Source organism: Ovis canadensis, chromosome 2 (assembly GCF_042477335.2).
Source record: "Ovis canadensis isolate MfBH-ARS-UI-01 breed Bighorn chromosome 2, ARS-UI_OviCan_v2, whole genome shotgun sequence".
Taxonomy (NCBI): Eukaryota; Metazoa; Chordata; class Mammalia; order Artiodactyla; family Bovidae; genus Ovis; species Ovis canadensis.
In genome coordinates this window covers 180880140-180900650 of record NC_091246.1, presented here as the reverse complement: position 1 = coordinate 180900650, position 20511 = coordinate 180880140, and the positions used below count along the sequence as shown (strand labels likewise).

Below are 20511 nucleotides of genomic sequence, written 5' to 3'. Positions count from 1 at the left end.
CACAATAAAACAGAAACTGGTGAAAAAGGCTAGTAAACGTTGTATAAGAAGACTCTTAACCAGATTTCTTAATACTTGCTTATAAAAACTTCTTATTTTAAAATATTTTAAGCTACTTGAGAGTGGTATCTATGTCTAATTCATCTTCATACCATCAATGCCAAATGTGATGTCACAGATATAACAGGAGTTCCATAATTGTAACTGGATTATTGTCTTCAGTAATGTTCTAGGTAAAATGATATGCAAACTTTAAAAGATGGATCAGACTAATTTTAAAGTTACAGAACCACTAATTCCAAAGTGAAAATAAAGTCAGACATGTGAGAAAAAGTGGATTCAGCCCATGTATTTGGGATTCAGGAAAAGAGTCCTGAAATGTTGTAACATTAACTGGGAAGACATCTTTTTTAAAGTAGCATTTAAGTCATCTTTTTCCCATTTTTAAATTTAAAAGAAATATGTGATTTGGTCATCTCCACTGGGGTAGGAACCAAGACACACAAACACATTTTTAAAAAAGAAGGAAATATTAAGTACTAAATTGAACCGTGCTGTCTTTTAGGAACAATATGAGTTTAGAAAATATGAGCAGTCGGTGTACGTCAGAATAGTTTTTAAAAATTTACTACTCAAATTTGTAAAAACAGGCATAAGCCCTGAATTTCAAACTGTCTCATTTTTATATGCACTTTTATGGAAAATATTGCCTTAAATACTTGAGACACAGTTTTATAAGCGAACCAGCAAATTAATGATTTAATAGAATGTCCCTTATCAACTTTCCTATGTCCTCATAAACAGATATAAATTGACCAGTGATCCACCAATGGAGACTATAAAATCTTCTGAGGGTCTTTCTAAAGAAAACATACTGTCAGACAAAGGAGAGTTTGGGAGAAATTAACCTCCAACACCATGACTACCTACAGTTTTAACTCTTAGTGGCATTAAATGGAATTCTAAACACACCAGTAAAGTGGGAGTGGGAAGAAGAGACACACTTGGAATATATTCCAATAGTTTTAAGGTATAAAGGAATCAGAATTAAACATCTAATATTGTTCAATCATTTAAAAATTATTTCTAAGGCTAATTAATTCTTCCTCAGAGGATCTATCACAGATACTATAGGATATGAGAAAGTATCCCTTTAATATATAGCACTTTACTATGTTATATTATTGTAAATCATTCTATGAAGGAAAGACTAGAATTATTTCTTTGGTAATGTTAATGACTAATTAGCAAATGCTTGAAAAAAGTACACAAAGTTTTAAAAAAACATGGCTTTATTCCTCCCTTTAAAAAAGCTAACTGCATCAGCAAGTGGTTCTGATGTTACACGGATATTAAGCTCTTACAATTTGTCAGGAACTTCCTCTGGCTGATCCAGAGCATCTCAAGAAGGCCTTAGCACACACAGAGGAGCGACAGGTTTACACTTGGAAAGAAAAACGGCAGATACTGCTCTGATAGTGCTGCTGGGGAACAAGGTGGGCCTAAAGGCAGGGAAGCCAGCATGTTTCAGGGGGCTTACCTGGGTGTATGTTTCAGACTCACCCATACTAAATCTTAATAATAATATTCTATAAAGTAGGCTGCCTAGATTTTTAAAAAGTATGACTGCAGCTGGGTAACAAAACTGTCTTCCTTTCTCCTCAAAATCACCCACATTCTAGGCCACCATGTGGGTAAACAACAATTTTAACTGCCTTTACCAATCTCAAATGGTTTATCCAATAACAAAAACAGAATTCACATGATAGTCTATCAAAGCAGCATAGTTTAATCCATCCATCCAATGTGATCAGTGGAGTATTATGACTGGTATAAAAGGGAAATATTAGTAGTATATTATCAACACAATGGAAATATAATATTAGTGTATGTGTGCATGCTCAGTGGTGACCAACTCTGCAACCTCATGGACTGTAGCCCGCCAGGCTCCTCTGTGCATGGAACTTTCTAGGCAAGAATACTGGAGTAGGTTGCCATTTACTACTGGGATCTTTCCCACACAGGAATCAAACCTGTGTCTCTTGCCTCTCCTGCATTGTCAGGAGGATTCTTTACCACTGCACCCCCTGTGGATCCCAATATTAGTATAATTTAAAATATATATATATTTGTATAATTTGCAATAAAATATGCAATAATAATTTATAGATATACATCCCATAATCTGAAGAAGGCAAAAAAAACCCCACCTCAATTACAAAAACTACAATTGATGTTTAGGATATAAAAACTGCATTCTAAGTAGTGTTTCATAAATAAATGGTAACATACCTTGTTTTCTATAACGGCTTCTGTGCAAGCTTGGAGCATGCTTAAATGGTGAGCAAAAACCAGAAATTTAAGTGAATCATTCTGAAGCATCATCTTAATATAATCCTTTACAGCACCTGCCTAAATATAAGAAGTTAAACCTCATTAATGTCATAAAAATGTTTATAAGAAATCATGTCACTTTAGTAAAGCAAGAAAAGCCTGAGAATCAGTAAGTTTCTATGAACTTTAACTGTTTTGTCCTCAAGGCAGCCTATAGTAGAAGCCCACACCTAAAGCGACACGTGAAAGAAGAGGAACATGAGGGAAAAAAACTGAGAAGTAAAATAAAAACAAGATAAGAATTTAGATGGAAAAAAACAACAAGATAGGGAAGGAGTCTCAAAGCAAAGTGGGTAGTCAGGTAAGCCGTGGTGAGGAAGCAGTTGGTTTTGTTCAGAAAGTAATTTTCAAAAAGAAAGCTCATACAGAGGAGCAGAGGAGTAAGTGGAATAGAGTGAAGGAGAAATTGGAAGATAAAAAGTCAAACAAATGGCATTTTGTGTGTGTGGGAGAGAAACTGAAAAAGAATAAGAAAACTGAGCTGAAGTTTAAGGGTTAAGGAAAGTTGTTTTTTCATGTCTTTGTAACTAAGAAACTAAGGTAGATTTACAAAAAGGCTGTTAAAGGTGTAGAAAGACTGAGAAAAATAAGAAATGAGGGGACTGTGCTTGTCTCCAGGATGGAGAAGTTTGCAGAAGAGGCTGAAGTGATGGGATTAAGAGCTCAGTAGGGAGGTGAGAGAGAACAGGGAGGGAGACAAAGAAATCCTGAAGCAGAAGGGAGAAAAATCATGAACGCTTATACTGAATAGGCTTTTCTTAGCTAGCTAGAGGCCAGGTTACTGGTTAAGCATAAGAAATCAATATGAGATGAATTACATAGGAGTTAAATTTAAAATGGATAGCAAGAATTAAATTTAAAACACGAATACAGTATCTCTTAACTGTTAAAAAAAATTAGTCAGACATTTTGGGAAAAGATAGCAGGCTGAATATATTTAACCTCCACTCCTCAGTGCTATATTTAAATGATAGAAAAATGTATAGAGAAAAAGAGGTTGGATAGGGATCAATAGCAACAAAACTTTGCAAGTGAAAAAGCAGACAGACGCCTGGTAACTGATTAGCCAACCTGACAGTTCTTAAGCTGCCAGTATGGAATGCTGAGAAGTACCTGGTTTAAAGCGGCGTGATCAGAAAAGGATCAGGAAATGTCACCTCTGGAAGTGAGGATAGGGATGTGGCTAAAATAGGAAGACTGTTTGAAAAAATGTTTAAGTAGCTGAATATGTGCTGTGCTGATCCAAAGCCTTTCTCTACTCATTCCACATAAGAGGTGATCTCCCAATCCATCCTGGAAGAAAACTATAAATTTATTTTCTGGAGAGGGTGAAACAGAGGTTATCCAGATGGAGGAATCCTACACTGATGGTAGGTCATCCTGCAAAAAATCAAGGGGATTGGATATGTTACATAACCAATGGTGAGATCTGACCCTCTCTCTCCACTTTTTTTATTCCCTAGGGTCCCCAAACAGAGATTTAGGCAAGGGAGAAGAATCGTGTAAAATGATCCCTTTCTAGAAAAGCAGACCAGTAAAAAAAAAAAGACTAAAGATACTGATATTGGGGTTCCTCAACAAGACATCCCAATCAGATCACTCAATTATTATCCTTCAATAAACACGGAAACTCTACATATCTGTGAAGAGTTCCTAGTTAGCGTTTAAAGTCTTATAAATAAAAGCAGGCAAGCAAACAAAAAAACCCAGCACATATTTGTGGAAAGCAACCTACATGAATAGATCAACAATGCAGAGAGAGAAAAAAAAACAAACTAGAACAGGATACTACAAAAAGAAAAAAAAAAAAAGAGTGGGGGGAGAGGGGCAGAATTCTCTTGGAAATTAAAACTATAACAGCAGAAATGAAAAATCTACCAGTTACTAAGCTGAGGAAATCTTCCAGGAATTAGATGGAAATATAAAATAATAAGAGAAAATATAAAATATAATTAGGGAACCCGACCATGAAAAAAATATGCGAATAATTAAAGTTCTAGAAAACAACACAGAAAAAAATAGAAATTTTTTAAAAAAAGAATATTTTACAGAACTTAAAACTGGAAGTTCCCAAAATGGAAACTGGAAAAAGCCCAATGAAGATCCTTCATAAGAGATGAAAATGGACCCAGAGCAAGGTCCATAATCATGAAATCTTAGGACTTTGGGAACAAAGAAAGAACTCTACAAGTCTCTAGAGAAGGGAGGAACAGATTTCACAGAAGCAAAACAGAATAAAAAAATCTGAATGGCATTGGTTATCTCAACATTGACACTGAATGAGAGAAAACGATTTCTAACTAACAATTCATACCCAGCCAAATTAAAAATCAGATATAAAAGTAGAACAAAGGCATTTTCAGATATGCAGAGTTTCAAACAATTTACTCCCAAAGTACCCTTTCTTGGGAGGCTACTGGAAAATGTACAGCAAAATAAGGGAATAAAAAAAAATCAAGAAAATTATATATATATTTGAAAAAGAAGTAATTCAGTACAAGGGAGAAATAGATAAAAATCCCTGATGAGAGTTCCACAGCAAAAGAAAAACCGTCCAGACTGCAGCTGATCAACTGCTAAGGAGAAATTTTAAGTGGATAAAATTGATGTGACGTTAACATTTGAAGATATCACAAGGAGACTGGACAACTAAGGTAAAGTTTAAGGCTGAATTAGTGAAAAAATGAGTCATAAAAGAAAAATAACATATCCATAGTATATTGTATTGTTCATCTGTAAATACTATAAACATGGTTCTAATAACATAGAAGTTGAATACTGATCAAGCCAAAATTAGTATAAATTTATATAAAATTAGTAAAACTATACCTTTCTCCCTCTCTTCATCCATTTCTATCTATTAATCCATCAATCTATCAATTTGTCTATCTCCCTATCTATCGCTGTTTGAAGAGTGGGAACAGGGGAAAGGTCTGGATGTGAGGGTGGGGCTGAAGACTGAAAGGGCTAAAATCTTATCTTACATATAGAGAAACCCATTGATGACACCTAAAATGACACTTGCTGCAAAGCAAGCAGTAATACCAACCAAGAAGCAAGATAAACCCATTGCTGAGGGATCTGAAGTAAATCCCTCAAAATCAGCTACAAGAAAAGAACATGGTTGCCTCCAGGGAATAAATTTAGGGGACTGTTATTTTTTTCAAAATTTCTATTTCTCCTCATTAAATTATGATCAATATAGCTTTGTAATAATTTTAAAAAATTTAAGTAGGAAACAGTTTAAAATATTTTAAAATTGAAAAATGCCAATTTAAATTTCACGCATATGACTATCAAGTCACAAGACTGATTCTCTCCAAGCTACATTTTGTATGTCTACGTTTTCCAAAGACTAAAAATTCATACAATGAAATTGGAGGCTGTTAACAACTTTAGCCTTGGATTTCAGTGCCTCAGAAGGTGGAAATGAAGCCCTCTCAAAATAAGGAGCTATAAATTCCAGATATGTTGCTATGGTAACTGAACCACTTTAATAAACTGCATGTTTGCCTAAAGAGCTATATTTACTGTGATAAGCCTTTCAAAAAGTACATGTCAAGTTGGAGTATTTTTAAGGTACATTCATTTTCCAACCACTGCAGACTTACAGACTAAATAACCACTGCACCCCTAGTCTCAGTTGCACTCCCCACTTCTACACAAGCAAGCTGTTTCTACCAGTCTCCTCCACTACCATCACCCCCTCCTCAGTACAACCGGAAACTGCTGGTGTCAAAGCTCAAGCCCCTTTCTGTCTATTTCTCCCAATCATAGGTTCAGAAAGGCTTATGGTTACTATTAATATTATAAATTCAATTAGATAAAGTTCAATGGGCTAAACAATCTCTTGGGACTAACCTGTTAGCTAGTGTTGTGATGTTGCTTCTGAGGAGAAAATGTGTCTGCAGAACCAAAAAATCTACACAGCAAAGGGATTTAGGGATTCTCTTAGGTTCTTAGGCCAGGGACGGCATAGGTTTGCATTTTAAAATGAACTATACATGCATTTTCCTTGTTCTGATTCTAGTCTGATTAAAAGTCACTGCATTGTCATATTTTAAGTTATCTGAATAGAAGTTTGCTTTTGAAATATCTTAAGTGCATTTTATATAGGAACCGCAGGTCCTGTTAACTATTAGTGTTTTGGTCACACAAGTTCAGGTTTTATAGAAGCTGTAGTACTCACAATTTCATTTCATTTTACTAAAATTGGTCTGTTACTAATGTGTCTGTGAGCCAAAGTTCTAATTTAAATAATTAATGAAGACTACACACTATGTCAAGGCTATGGTTTTTCCAGTGTTCATGTATGGATGTGAGAGTTGGACTGTGAAGGCTGAGTGCTGAAGAATTGATGCTTTTGAACTGTGGTGTTGGAGAAGACTCTTGAGAGTCCCTTGGACTGCAAGGAGATCCAACCAGTCCATTCTGAAGGAGATCAGCCCTGAGATTTCTTTGGAGGGAATGATGCTAAAGCTGAAGCTCCAGTACTTTGGCCACCTCATGCGAAGAGTTGACTCATTGGAAAAGACTCTGATGCTGGGAGGGATTGGGGAAAGGAGAAGAAGGGGACGACAGAGGATGAGATGGCTGGATGGCATCACTGACTCCATGGATGTGAGTATGAGTGAACTCCCGGGAGTTGGTGATGAACAGGGAGGCCTGGCGTGCTGCAATTCATGGGGTCGCAAAGAGTCGGACACGACTGAGCGACTGAACTGAACTGAACTGACACACTATATCTCATTTAAGGAAATGCAGAAATAATGAGAATATGTTATACAATTTATTTCTTAAATTTTTTTTTCAGTGAATAGGTACATGTACTTTTTGAAGTAAAAGTAAAGAAAAACCTACATTGCATTAAAGACCTGAGGAAAGTTACTTTAAGTTGTCAGTCTTTAATCAAATAATAAGAGGGGAAAAGAGCAAAGAAACACCAAACTTGAGCTATGACAAAGACTTTCTCCTTGACCAAACTTCAATTACGTTCCTCTTAGCCCTCTTCTTAACTATGCCTCAATTTTGGCTTTCCAAGTGTCTCTTGCCTTTTCCAGCCCCATTTTAGCAAGAATCCTGCAAGGTCAGTTTATCAAGAAGGCCCCCACTCTTGATACCTGATTAACTCTTGGTATCTGATCAAGTTCCTAATCCTCACTATTTACAGCTAATTTCTTGGCCTTCTTTTTGCAAGAATTCTGTTTTGATCTGGTTTTGATCTGATAAATGCACACATCCCTGCTGCAAGAAAGTCTAGAATTACCAGTTATCCAAGAAGAAGAGTGAGTGACCAAAGGAACCATAACTGATTTAATGAGCAAGCCACAGTTTCACTGTTTCAGCCTATGCACTTAGACATGCATAGCTTAATCTTTGAGACAAGCATGTGCTGCTGGCAGGAGCAACCAGTTTAGCAAAATCTCCCTACCCTTGATGTCTCCTCTTTTAATTTTCTGACCACTGACCCCTTTACCCTGCTTGTTGGCTATAAATCCCCAGCTCTCTCTGCTGTGTTCGGAGCTGAATGATCTCTCGTCTCAGTTGCAAGAGTTGACTCCTATTGCAAACTCTACTGAGATAGAGTCAACTCCTTGAATAAAGTCTTCCTTGCTGTTTTAACAAGTATCAGAATAACTTTTTCTTTAGCACCTATAACTTGTAGCTAAGGGAGCATGAGCTAAAAAAAGCTTCTCCTTAAGTTTTGAAGTCCTCAACCCCAGGCTAAATGGCAGATCTGTTTAGATAGCTGGTGTGCGTGTGTGCGCTTAGTCATGTCCAACTCTGTGCCTAGATGGACTGTAGCCTGCCAGGTTTCTCTGTCCATGGAATTTTCCAGGCAAGAATACTCAAGTGGGTTGCCATTTCCTGCTCCAGGGGGTCTTCTTGACCCAGGGATCAAACCCATGTCTCTTGCGTCTCCTGCACTGGCAGGCAGATTCTTTACCACTGCACCACCAGGCACATGATTTAAGGACAACTCTTCAAGCCCCTATTAGTCAAGAAGAGGTGAACTGTGATTGGTCTCAGCAAGTCTAATACTTTCATTCCCCAGTGATTCTGCCCTGTAGGGAAAATGGGAAGTCTGCTGGAGGCTTCAGAAACAAAAACAAAATAATGCTCAGTGACAAACAGACGTTATGGAAAACTTCCTTGCTTTGGATGTTATGACCCGCACTTGACACCGGGGCTTCCCTGGTGGCTCAGCTGGTAAAGAATCCGCCTGCAACGCGGGAGACTCCGGTTAGATTCTTGGGTCAGAAGTTCCCCCTGGAGAAGAGATATGCTACCCACTCCAGGATTCTTGGGCTTCACTGGTGGGCTCAGAAGGTTAAAGAATCTGAATGCAATGCAGGAGACCTGGGTTCAATCCCTGGGTTAGGAAGCGCCCCTGGAGGAAGGCAAGGCAACCCACTTCACTATTCTTGTCTGGAGAATCCCCATGGACAGCGGAGCCTGGCAGGCTACCGTCCATGGGGTCGCAAAGAGTCAGATACGACTGAGCAGCTAGGCACAGCACAGCACACTGCAGCAATTGCCCTGGGGCTACTGTGGAAGCTGTTGAGCAAAGTGGTGAACTAGGGTAGCCACAGTAGAAAGAAGAATCCAGATGCTTTGAAAAAACAAAAACAACCCTTTATTGAGATATAATTCACACGCCATAACTCACCCGTTTAAAGATTACAATTCAACAGTTTTTAGAACATTTAGAGTTGTGCATCCTTCACAATTTCACAATATTTTCTTTTCCCTAAAATCTTTCATCTCTTAGCAATCCCTCCACCTCCACTGCAGGCCCCTTATCAACCTAGCTCTAGGCAAACACTAGTCTACTTTCTGTCGCTGTGGACTGGACGATTTTGACATTTCATACAAATGGAATCACACAATATGTGGTCTTTTGTGACTGGCTTATTAGCATAATGCTTTCAATCCATGTTGTAACATTTTTCAGTGTTTAACTTCTTTTTTTTTTATTGCCAACTAACATTCCAATGTGAGGACATATCACATTTTACTTGTCCATTCATCAGTTGATAGCCTCTCTGACTCTAGTTTTTGTTCATTTATCTATTTCACTCTATAATGTTTCTTACTGATTTATAAATTTATGATAGTTAATTTGTCTTTTATCCTTTAAAATGATTTTAAATGAGGAAAGGAAAGTAATAAGTAAAAGAGAACATTGCTTATTTACCCCTCTAACATCCCTAGTGGCTCAGGTAAAGAATCTGCCTGCAATGCGGGAGACCTGGGTTCGATCCCTGGGTTGGGAAGATCCCCTGGTGAAAGGAATGGCTATCTACTCCAGTATTCTCCCTGGAGAATTTCATGAGTCATGTCCACAAAGAGTCAGACATGACTGAGTGACTTTCACTTCACTTCACCTGCCCTGCAGACCACCATAAAGAAAGGCCAGGAATTTGTCTTCTGCTCTCCCTTTCCCCTTGCCGATGGTTGTTAATTTAGAAACCATTTTATCAACCTGAAAAAAACATTTTCAAATCTGGTAGAAGACAACTTTTTAGGGAAGAATGGTCATTCCATACTCTTGTCAGTGTTCTGAACATTTTTACAGGACCCCACACCAAAATTTTCCTATAGGAAACTTTCAAAGATAATTTGGGTGAATTATAAGAAGTATGACTTTCTTATTGCTAGGCACGCTTATAAACACATCTGTAAATAGAAATCTAACATGTCTAATACATCTAATCTTTCGACACTGACCAAGTTCTGCAAGCAGCCTATTTCATGCCAAGAAGCAGAAGGGCTACAATACCATATGCAAGCAGAGTGTAACCCCAATTTAACATCTTAACCAACACAATTTTACAAAAGAACCTGGGATCCTAAACCTTTCCATAAAACTTTTTGGAATAAGATATTATAATAAAGCAATTGTTCAATCTAATCTATTTTTCTATCTATCAGGCAAAGGTAGATGAGAGAGAATATTCCCATGAATAATCTACTCCACTGTGTTAACCAAATTTAGGCAAAGTTAGAAAGTAAAGGCAACATTACTATGGACTTTAAAAATATTTTTCATAAAAAGTTTATTTCATGTGAGTTTGATCATAAAAGTCATTGATCAAAAGAGCTAATCTAATTCTTTAAAACTGAATCAATTTTGAAAAACATTCTCAATTTCTTTCTAAACTCCATCCATTGATCATGTCAATAAGGTAATCAACTTTGTATGATAAAGCATGACTAAATCTTATTTGGGCATTTAAAATGATAATACATAGAATGTACAGATTTTTAAATTCTATATCTTCTCTTTCCATACCTGAACAGAGATGCTAAAAAAATCAGTAACAGGGAAACAGAAGTCACCTTAAACCCGTGGTCACCAACAAATATTACAATTATTCTGCTACCTTAGTGGAATGATAGGTAAGTGTATGTACTTTGTAGCCAAACTGTACATGTTCAAATCCTGCCTCCCTCATTTACAATCTGAGAGTCTCCGAGCAAGTCACTTAAACGCTGTACCTTGGTTTCCCCATAAAAGGGGATAAAAAGCATTTATTACACAAAGAGTAGTAGTAAAAATTAAATGAGTTCATGAATAAAATATGCTTGGAACAACTGGCACATGGTAAACACTGTAAGAGCGTTAGCTCATATTTTTACTATATTTTTCCAGTAAACAGCAAAAACAATTTTAACCTTGCTGCTTTCTTCAAAATCAGAACCTATGTCTCTCAAACTTCCCATTGCCCAGAGAAAATAGAATTCATCATTTGAGAATTCTGTTACTTTTCCTTACTTTTTTTTTTTAAACTCATTGTTCACTTCCTTTCCTTTCATACAAAAGACATATATCTTCTCTTCTTCCTCCACCTGTGACTCCAAACTTAACCATTCCTGCCACCTCAAAATGGATTCCCTGATAGCTCAGTTGGTAAAGAATCTGCCTGCAATGCAGGAGATCCCAGTTCGATTCCTGGGTAGGGAAGATCCACTGGAGAAGGGATAGGCTACCCATTCCAGTATTCTTGAGCTTCCCTTGTGGCTCAGCTGGTAAAGAATCTGCCTGCAATGTGAGAGACCTGGACTAAACCACTCTTAGTTCTTAAATGGGTATCTTCCCATCTTTACTAAAGCCTTCCTCCATTCCACATAGCTATGTAGCTAATATACCACCTTCTTCCTCTAAAAAGAAAATATCATTGTTTTATTCGTACTTTATTATTACTGACCATCTCCTTACTAATACAGGAAACCTACAGCACCTGGCTCAGGCAGGTTCTTTATCACTGAGCCACCAGTGAAGCCCTCAGAGCCAGAGACCCTTTCCTCAGAAAAAAAGAACTGTTTCAGGAAGAGGCACCCTAGTCTCACAACATCTCAGTCCCTGTGCAGCACTGCAGTGACCTCACCGAACCTCACTGCATGGGATACGTAGGGTTCCCCCTGCTTAAGCTGAGGACACAACACAGCAGACAGAAAATCCACTTTGGGTTGAAAGTAATTTGCCTTTACAAAGTTTTTAAAGCACTAAAAAATGCTGCCATCCCCACAGTGACAGGAAATTTAAAGTTATGGGTTGATTTCATCATTTTCTTAGAAAAATAGCTGGCATTTCTCTTAAAATGGTTTTTTCTAAAGAGATATGGTTGCAAAGTACCAGAAAATAACTTAGAGTTGGCTAAACCATGCATACAACTTACATCTGTTTTTTTTTTTCCCCCCTAGGACAGTATTAGGCTGACCTTAAAGCTAAAGAATCTGTTCAAGACTTGTTGCTGAGAAGGCAGGAGAGGATGTGGGAGTGATGGATTGGGAGTTTGGGATTAGCAGGTGCAAACTATTACACGGAGAATGGATAAAAAACAAGGTCCTACTGAATAGCGTAGGGAACTATATTCAATATCCTGTGGTAAACCATAAAGGAAAATATAAAAAGGAATGCATAAATATGTATAGCTGCACCACTGTGCTGTACAGCAGAAACTAATACAACACTCTCAATCAACTACAATTAAAAAGAAGAATCTGTTCATGTTCACATATTATATTCTCAACAAATATCACAGAGGAATAAAAATAATGGAATAGAGAAAGAAAAGTAATTGTAATTACCTCAGATTCTTCAACAATTGACTTTGTACTAGCAACATTAATTATTTTATGGTCATTTCCTTGGTTAGCACTTATCATTATCACTTATGCTTACCATTATCATTATTAAATTTCTTAAGAAGTATCTGAAAAAGAGATCTCAATAATGTAAAACCAAACATGTTTAAAAATTCTACAGAGAACCTCCCTGGTCAGGAACTGGATTCCACATGCTGCAATTAAGTATTTGCATGCCACGACTAAAGATCCTGTACAGCCAAATAAATATTAAAAAAACAAAACTTATACAGCCTCTATCCCCCTAAGAAGTACAAGTATTTAAACTCAAATGGCAGAACAGCATAAATGTCTGTACAGCACATGGATGATATATGTCAACACCATTATATACTGCATTGTATATATTAAAAATTATCATATTAATATGGCCTAATCTGCTGACACGACCTAATTGGAAGCACTGGAATTGTTATTCCCAACTGCTTAAGACATTGTGAAAGTGAAAATGAAAGGTGCTCAGTCCTATCCAACTCTTTGCAACCCCATGGACAGTAGCCTACCAGGCTCCTTTGTCCATGGAATGCTCCAGGCAAGAATACTGGAGCGGGTAGTCATTCCCTTCTCCAGGGTATCTTCCCAACCCAGGGATCGAATTGGGGTCTCCTGCACTGTAGGTTAATTCTTTAGCATCTGAGCTACCCGGAAAGCCCCGTAAGACATTGTAGGATATGAGAAAAAGAGAAAACATGAGGAAGAAATCTATCCTGGAGGTTTATAAAAATAGTATAGATGGAGATCCATTTGTCTGGAAGACTTTACTCGGTAACTCTGCCTGGAGTAAAGTAAGAGGCCAAATGGCCCACAGAGGTCCTTTTGGGTCCATTGTTCTCTAACCACAATGAATAGAGAGTATAAAAAGAGTGATATTAACAGATGTGGGAAGTACTTATTTCCTCAGAAGAGCTGACAAGGACAAGATTTTATACTTTACATGTTAATTTATTTATTATGAAGTTACACTTTTTAAAAATTAAATATCACAAATCATGAAGAGCTCATTTAATTTTAGGCAGTAATTAAATATATGCCTTTAAAAATAGCATATCCTAGAGAATTCCCTGACAGTCTAGTGGCTAGGACTCCATGTCTTCACTGCCAGGGGCCTGGGCTCACACACTGGTCTGGGAACTAAGATCCCATAAGACTAGTGTCATGGCCAAAAAAAGAGAAAAAAAAGTAAATTAAATAAAATTGCATATCCTATAAATATACTCTTATACTCATATCCTATAAGACAGGGAAACCTGGCATGCTGCAGTCCACGGGGTCACAAAAAGACTTAGACACAACTGAGCGACTGAACTGAACTAATAAGCATACTCACACAAATGCATTTACTTGAAAACTCATTATTTTCTTCAAATTCCTTCTTTTTCTCATCAAGATTTTCAAACTTATATAAACTATCATTAGATAGTTATAATTATCTTTAAATTTCTCTATATAATTCTTCAAGTGATTCAATAAAAAGTAAAGCACTTCCAATATGATGCTGCAGAGTATAAAACAAACCTTCTGTTACCTCATGGCTTGAGTCTTGCTGAATTTGGCACAGATCATACTTAATGGGGAACTGTGTTCACAATCAATCCAGTTGGCCAAGCAAAAAAATCTAGATCCTACTTTTACCAAACTCGCCTCCACAGTCAATAAATCACTAATGTCTTAATATATGTTGAATTATTCCTTTCTTTCAATTTAAGATGTGGTACAGCCACCACCCTTAGTTCAGGTCATCTAGATTACCAGTGCAACATCCCTGCCTACAGGATTACTCCTTCCAGTGCATCCTCTACACACAGGCATATCTTGGAGATTCAACTGCAGATTCAACTCCAGATCACAGAAACAAAGCAAATATCTCAAGAAAGGGAGTCACATGAATTTGTGTTTCACAGTGCATTCCAAACTTACACTATGCTGTAGTCTGTGAAGTGTGCAACAGCATTATGTCTAAAAGAACTATATGCATACTCAACTGAGAAACACTTTGTTGCTGAAAAATGCTAAAAATCTGAGCCGTCAGCATGGCATAATCTTTTTGCTGAAGAAGGGTCTTGCCTCAGTGTTGCGGGCTGCTGACTGGTCAGGGTGATGGTTGCTGAAGGTTGGGTGGCTTGAGCAACGTCTTAAAGTAAGACAACACTGAAGTTGGCTGCATTAATTGACTCTTCTTTACGTGAACAATTTTCTTATGCATGCAATCTGTTTGATAGCATTTCACCCACAGCAGAACTCCTTTCAAACCTGGAATCAATCCTCTCGAGCTCTGTTGTGGCTTTTCCAACTAAATTTATGTCATATTCTAAATCCTTTGTCAGCTCAACAACCTTCACAGCATCTTCACCAGGAATAGGTGCCACCTCAATAAACCACTTTCTTTACTTACCCACTGAAGTGACTGCTTCTACTGAAGAATTATCATGACTGTCTGAAAATCTCCACTGCTGGCAATCTGTTCTGAGACTTAAGGGGCTGGCTCTGTGCTCTTAAGAGAAGTTCAGGCTTTATAAGGGCTCAAACAGAATGGACTCCAGAGGAAATTGTGCCTATCCTGTCGAGACTCTAGACCTAGAGTATCATCCCTCAGCAGCTTGAAAACAAGTGGTGTGGCTGCCCTGCCAGAGTTTAGGCTCCCTGATTAATGGCTCTGAGGCACGGGCCATAAGAGGTGGCAGAAATGGATAAGTGGCCCGGATTTGGTTTATGCTTTTATTGTGGAATGCAAGAGTGCTTCTCACATAATAAATAACGTTTTATCATGAGACTGCAGCTTTCAGTTGCATCTTGAGGCTCCACTTCTAGTTTTCTTACTATTTCTGCCACATCTGTAGTTACTTCCTTCTTCGAAGTCTTGAATCCCTAAAAGTCATCCACGAGGGCTGGACTCAAGCTTCTTTCAAACTCTTGTGAATGTTGCTATTTAGACCTCTTCCCATGAATCACAAATGTTCTTAATGTCATCTAGAATGGTGAATCCTTTCCAGAAAAATTTCAACTGAATTTTTCCAGATCCAAATTAGGAATCACTATCTGTGGCAGCGACAGTATTATGATATGTATTTCTTAAAGAATAAATGTTGAAAGTTGAAATTACTCCATGATTCATAGGGCTGAAAAACTGATATTTTATTAGCAGGTATAAAAACAACATGAAGCTCAATGTACATCTCCATCACACCAGGTACTCTCAATGAGCAGTAGTATTTTGAAAGGAATCTTTTCTGAGCACTGTTCTCAATAGTGGGCTTAAAATATTCAATCATGATGTAAACAGATGTGCTGTCAGCCAGATGTGTTGTTCCACCTATAGAGCACAGGCAGAGAAAATTTAGCATAATTCTTAAGGGTCTTAGGATATACAGAATGGTAAATGAACACTCAATAGCTGAGAAAAGAAGAGAAGTGAAAAGCAAGGAGAAAAGGAAAGATATAAGCAACTGAATGTAGAGTTCCAAAGAATAGCAAGGAGAAATAAGAAAGCCTTCTTCAGCGATCAATGCAAAGAAATAGAGGAAAACAACAAAATGGCAAACACTAGAGATCTCTTCAAGAAAATTAGAGATACCAAGGGAATATTTCACGCAAAGATGGGCTCAATAAAGGACAGAAATGGGATGGACCTAACAGAAACAGAAGATATTAAGAGGTGGCAAGAATACACAGAAGACCTACAAAAAATTTTTTTTCTTGACCCAGATAACCACAATGGTGTCATCATTCACCTAGAGTCAGACATCCTGGAATGCAGTCAAGTGGGCATTAAAGCATCACCAGGAACAAAGCTAGCAGAGGTGATGGAATTCCAGTGGAGCTATTTCAGATCCTGAAAAATGATGCTGTGAAAGTGCTGCACTCAATATGCCAGCTAATTTGGAAAACTCAGCAGTGGCCACAGGACTGGAAAAGGTCAGTTTTCATTCCAATCCCAAAGAAAGGCAATGCCAAAGAATATTCAGACTACCACACAATTGCACTCATCTCACATGCTAGCAAAGTAATGCTCAAAATTCTCCAAGTCAGGCTTCAAGAGTATGTGAACCGTGAACTTCCAGATGTTCAAGCTGGATTTAGAAAAGGCAGAGGAACCAGAGATCAAATTGGCAACATCTGCTGAATCACTGAAAAAAGCAAGAGAATTCCAGAAAAGCACCTACTTCTGCTTTATTGACTAAGCCATAGCCTTTGACTGTGTAGATCACAACAAATTGTGAAAAATTCTCCAAGAGAATGGAATACCAGACCACCTTACCTGCTTCCTGAGAAATCTGTATGCAGGTCAAGAAACAACAGCTAGAACTTGACATGGAACAACAGACTGGTTCCAAATAGGAAAAGGAGTATGTCAAGGCTGTATATTGTCACCCTGCTACTTTACTTATATGCAGAGTACATCATGTGAAATGCCAGGCTGGATGAAGCACAAGCTGGAATCAAGATTTCCGGGAGAAATATCATCAATAACCTCAGATATGCAGATGACACCATCCTTATGACAGAAACCAAAGAAGAACTAAAGAGCCTCTTGATAAAAGTGAAAGAGGAGAGGGAAAAAGTTGGCTTAAAACTCATCAACATTCAAAATACGAGATCATGGCATCCGTTCCCATCACTTCATGGCAAACAGATGGGGAAACTATGGAAATAATGATGGACTTTATTTATTTGGGCTCCAAAATCACTGCAGATGGTGACTGCAGCCATGAAATTAAAAGACACTTGCTCCTTGGAAGAAAAGCTATGACCAACCTAGACAGCATATTAAAAAGCAGAGACATTACTTTGCCGACAAAGGTCCATCTAGTCAAAGCTATGGTTTTTCCAGTAGTTATATATGGATGTGAGAGTTGGACCATAAAAAAAGCTGAGCACTGAAGAATTGATGCTTTTGAACTGTGGTGTTGAAGAAGACTCTTGAGAATCCCTTGGACTGCCAGAAGATCCAACCAGTCCATCCTAAAGGAGATCAGTCCTGGGTGTTCACTGGAAGGAATGATGATAAAGCTGAAACTCCAATACTTTGGCCACCTGATGCAAAGAACTGACCCATTGGAAAAGACGCTGATGGTGGGCAAGATTGAAAGCAGGAGAAGGGGATGACAGAAGATGAGATGGTTGGATAGCATCACCAACTCGATGGACATGAATTTGAGCAAGCTCCAGGAGTTGGTGATGGACAAGGGAAGCCTGGTGTGCTGCAATCCATGGGGTCACAAAGAGTCAGACACAATTGAGTGACTGAACTGAACGACCTGAGCACTGGCTTCAACTTAAGTCACCATCCACATTAGCTCCTAATTAGGAGAGTAAACTTCTCTCCCTTTAAGCTTTGAACACAGGCACTGACTTCTCCTATCTAACTACATAAGTCCTGGATGGATCTTTTTCCAATAGAAGGCTGTTTCATCTACAATGAAGATGTTGTTTAATGTTCAGTTCAGTTCAGTTCAGTCGCTCAGTCGTGTTCGACTCTTTGTTTAATGTAGCCACCTTCATTAATTATCTTAGCCAGATCTTCTGAATAGCTTGCTACAGATTCTACATAAGCACTTGCTGCTTCACCTTGTATTTTTATGTTATAGAGATACTTCTTTCCTTAAATTTCATGAACCAACCTCTGCTACCTTCAAACTAGTCTTCTGTAGTTTCCTCGTCTCTCTCAGTCTTCAAAGAATTGAAGAGTTAGGGCCTTGCTCTAGATTAGGCTTAGGCTTAAGGGAATGATGTGACTGGTTTGATTGTCTTTCCAGACCACTAAAACTTTTCCCATATCATCAGTAAGACAGTTTTGTTCATTGGAGCAACACTTTTAATTTCCTATAAGAACTCTTCCTTTGAGGTCACAACCTGGCTAACTATTAGGTGCAACAGGCCCAGCTCTCAGCCTACATCAGTTTTCAACATGACTTCTTCACTAAGCTTGATCGTTTCTGCTTTTGATGTGAAGAGACACATGTGCAGCTATTCCTTTCACTTGAATGCTGCTGAGGCCATTATAGGGCTATTTACTGGCCTATTTCAGCATTGTTGTGTCTCAGGACATAGGGTGGCCTGAGGGGAGAGAGAGAGAGAGACAGAGGAATAGACAGAGGTGGAGCAGTCAGAATACAAACAAATATCTTAGTTAAGTTTACCGGCATATACAGACACTGTTGGAGGCACCCCCAAAGAATTACAAAAGATAACTGATCCCATCAGAGATCACCGTAACAAACATAATAATAATGGCGAAGTTTAAAATATTATGAGAATTGCCTAAACGTGACACAGGGACATGAGTGAGTGAATGCCACTGGAAAAATAATGCCAAGAAGACTTGTTTGACACACAGTTGCCACAAACTCTCAATTTGTAACAACAACAACAACAAAATGTAATCTGCAAGGTGCAATAAAGCGAGGTTCAACAAAACGTGGCATACCTGTAGCTGCTGTTCTTTTTGTGAAGTGCAAATCATATCATTTTACCCTATTCCACAATATCTGATTGCTCAGACCCTTAGGATAATTACACATCTTACTTGTTCATTCCTTGGAATCCTGAACCCCCAAGACTTGACCAAGTGTTTTCTCCCATGTCCCTCTTCAATGTCCTGTTTTTCAGGCACTCAATATGCTCTATTGTAGTTGAACATTTATTTTTACTGTCTTCCCCAACAGACTCCAAATTCTGTGAGAGATAGATACCATGTCTTGTTCACCATGCCTCTCTCACACCAAGCATAATCCTTGCCACATAGTAGGCACTCAATAAATATTTGCTGAATTAGTTAGGAAAACACTTAGCCAAAGAAAGGAAGCTACATTAGTAAGCACACAATACAATTACCAATTTATAATGTGTGGTATTTTAAAAGTTCATTAACAGATAGATTTGAGAGAACTGTGAAACACATTTTCTCATGGAAACAATATTGAATGTAAGATACCTCCCCTCAATGTTACCTACAACTACAACATAGGTAAACTGTATTATCTATAATTACTTTGGACTCTATTGGATACCAATAATATTTCTGGGGACAATATATTAAGAATTCCAATCTGGTAATGCTATGTACTAATTATTTCTGGTTACAGCACACGAATAGACATAACAGTTACAACTTACATAGGTGGTTGAGGACAGAGGTTCTAATAGGCAGGAAAGTAAAAGGACTGAAATCTAGGAAGTCGGGGTAGCCTTCTGCTACCAATAATCTTTGGGAATATGTTCCAAGCTGGAACAATTAACTTTTCATCTCTTTACTCTTCTTCAAGGATTCTAAGAATTAGGTGCAACTTCCTATTGACTATCAACACTTCTGACTTCCAACTAGGGTTTCTTACCATACGCACGAAATTATCTAAACTGTTCTAATATATAAAGGCTTCTCCCAGCAGGAGACATGGGAAGATCCCCTGAAGGAGGGCATAGCAACCCACTCCAGTATTCTTGCCTGGAGAATCCCAAGGATAGAGGAGCCTAGAGGGCTACAGTCCATAAGGTTGCAGAGTCGACACAACTGAAGTGATGTAGCACCCATGCATATCAACACTTCTGACTTCCAACTGGGTTTCTTATCAAATGCAGGAAATTATCTAAAAGGTTCTCATGCATATTCTTTTCTTTTAAGCTGTATTCTACAGTCAGTACTAAGAACAAAGAAAGCTAGGTGAGCAAGCAAACAAATGAAAAACAAGACAGTTAAGAAAAACAACAGTTGTCAAAGAAAAGAAATGTAATTGCAGCTCAATTGTGAAGTGTTTAACAGAGTCATTATAGTGTAAACAATGAACACTGATCAAACAAAAAATTATGATATGGGAAAATGGAACTGGGGGGATGTATTGCAAATATTTTCTTCCCATCTATATTTTGCATTTGCATTTTCAATGCCACAATGTCTTTCATATGTAACACTTCCAAACACCATAAATTTTAAGGGTTTGAGTAACACTTTTGAACAACATAAATTTTAAG

The 20511-nt window shown here is 37.9% G+C and overlaps 1 protein-coding gene across 2 annotated transcripts in view; it reads right to left on the bottom strand.

Annotated features, from left to right (window-relative positions):
* ZRANB3 (zinc finger RANBP2-type containing 3) overlaps positions 1–20511 on the bottom strand; it is a 293996-nt gene that overhangs the window by 60914 nt on the left and 212571 nt on the right. For both annotated transcript variants that reach the window (XM_069577715.1, XM_069577714.1), the window contains one exon: positions 2293–2412. In XM_069577715.1, coding sequence (XP_069433816.1) covers positions 2293–2412 — 120 coding nt within the window. The remainder of the gene's footprint in view (positions 1–2292; positions 2413–20511) is intronic.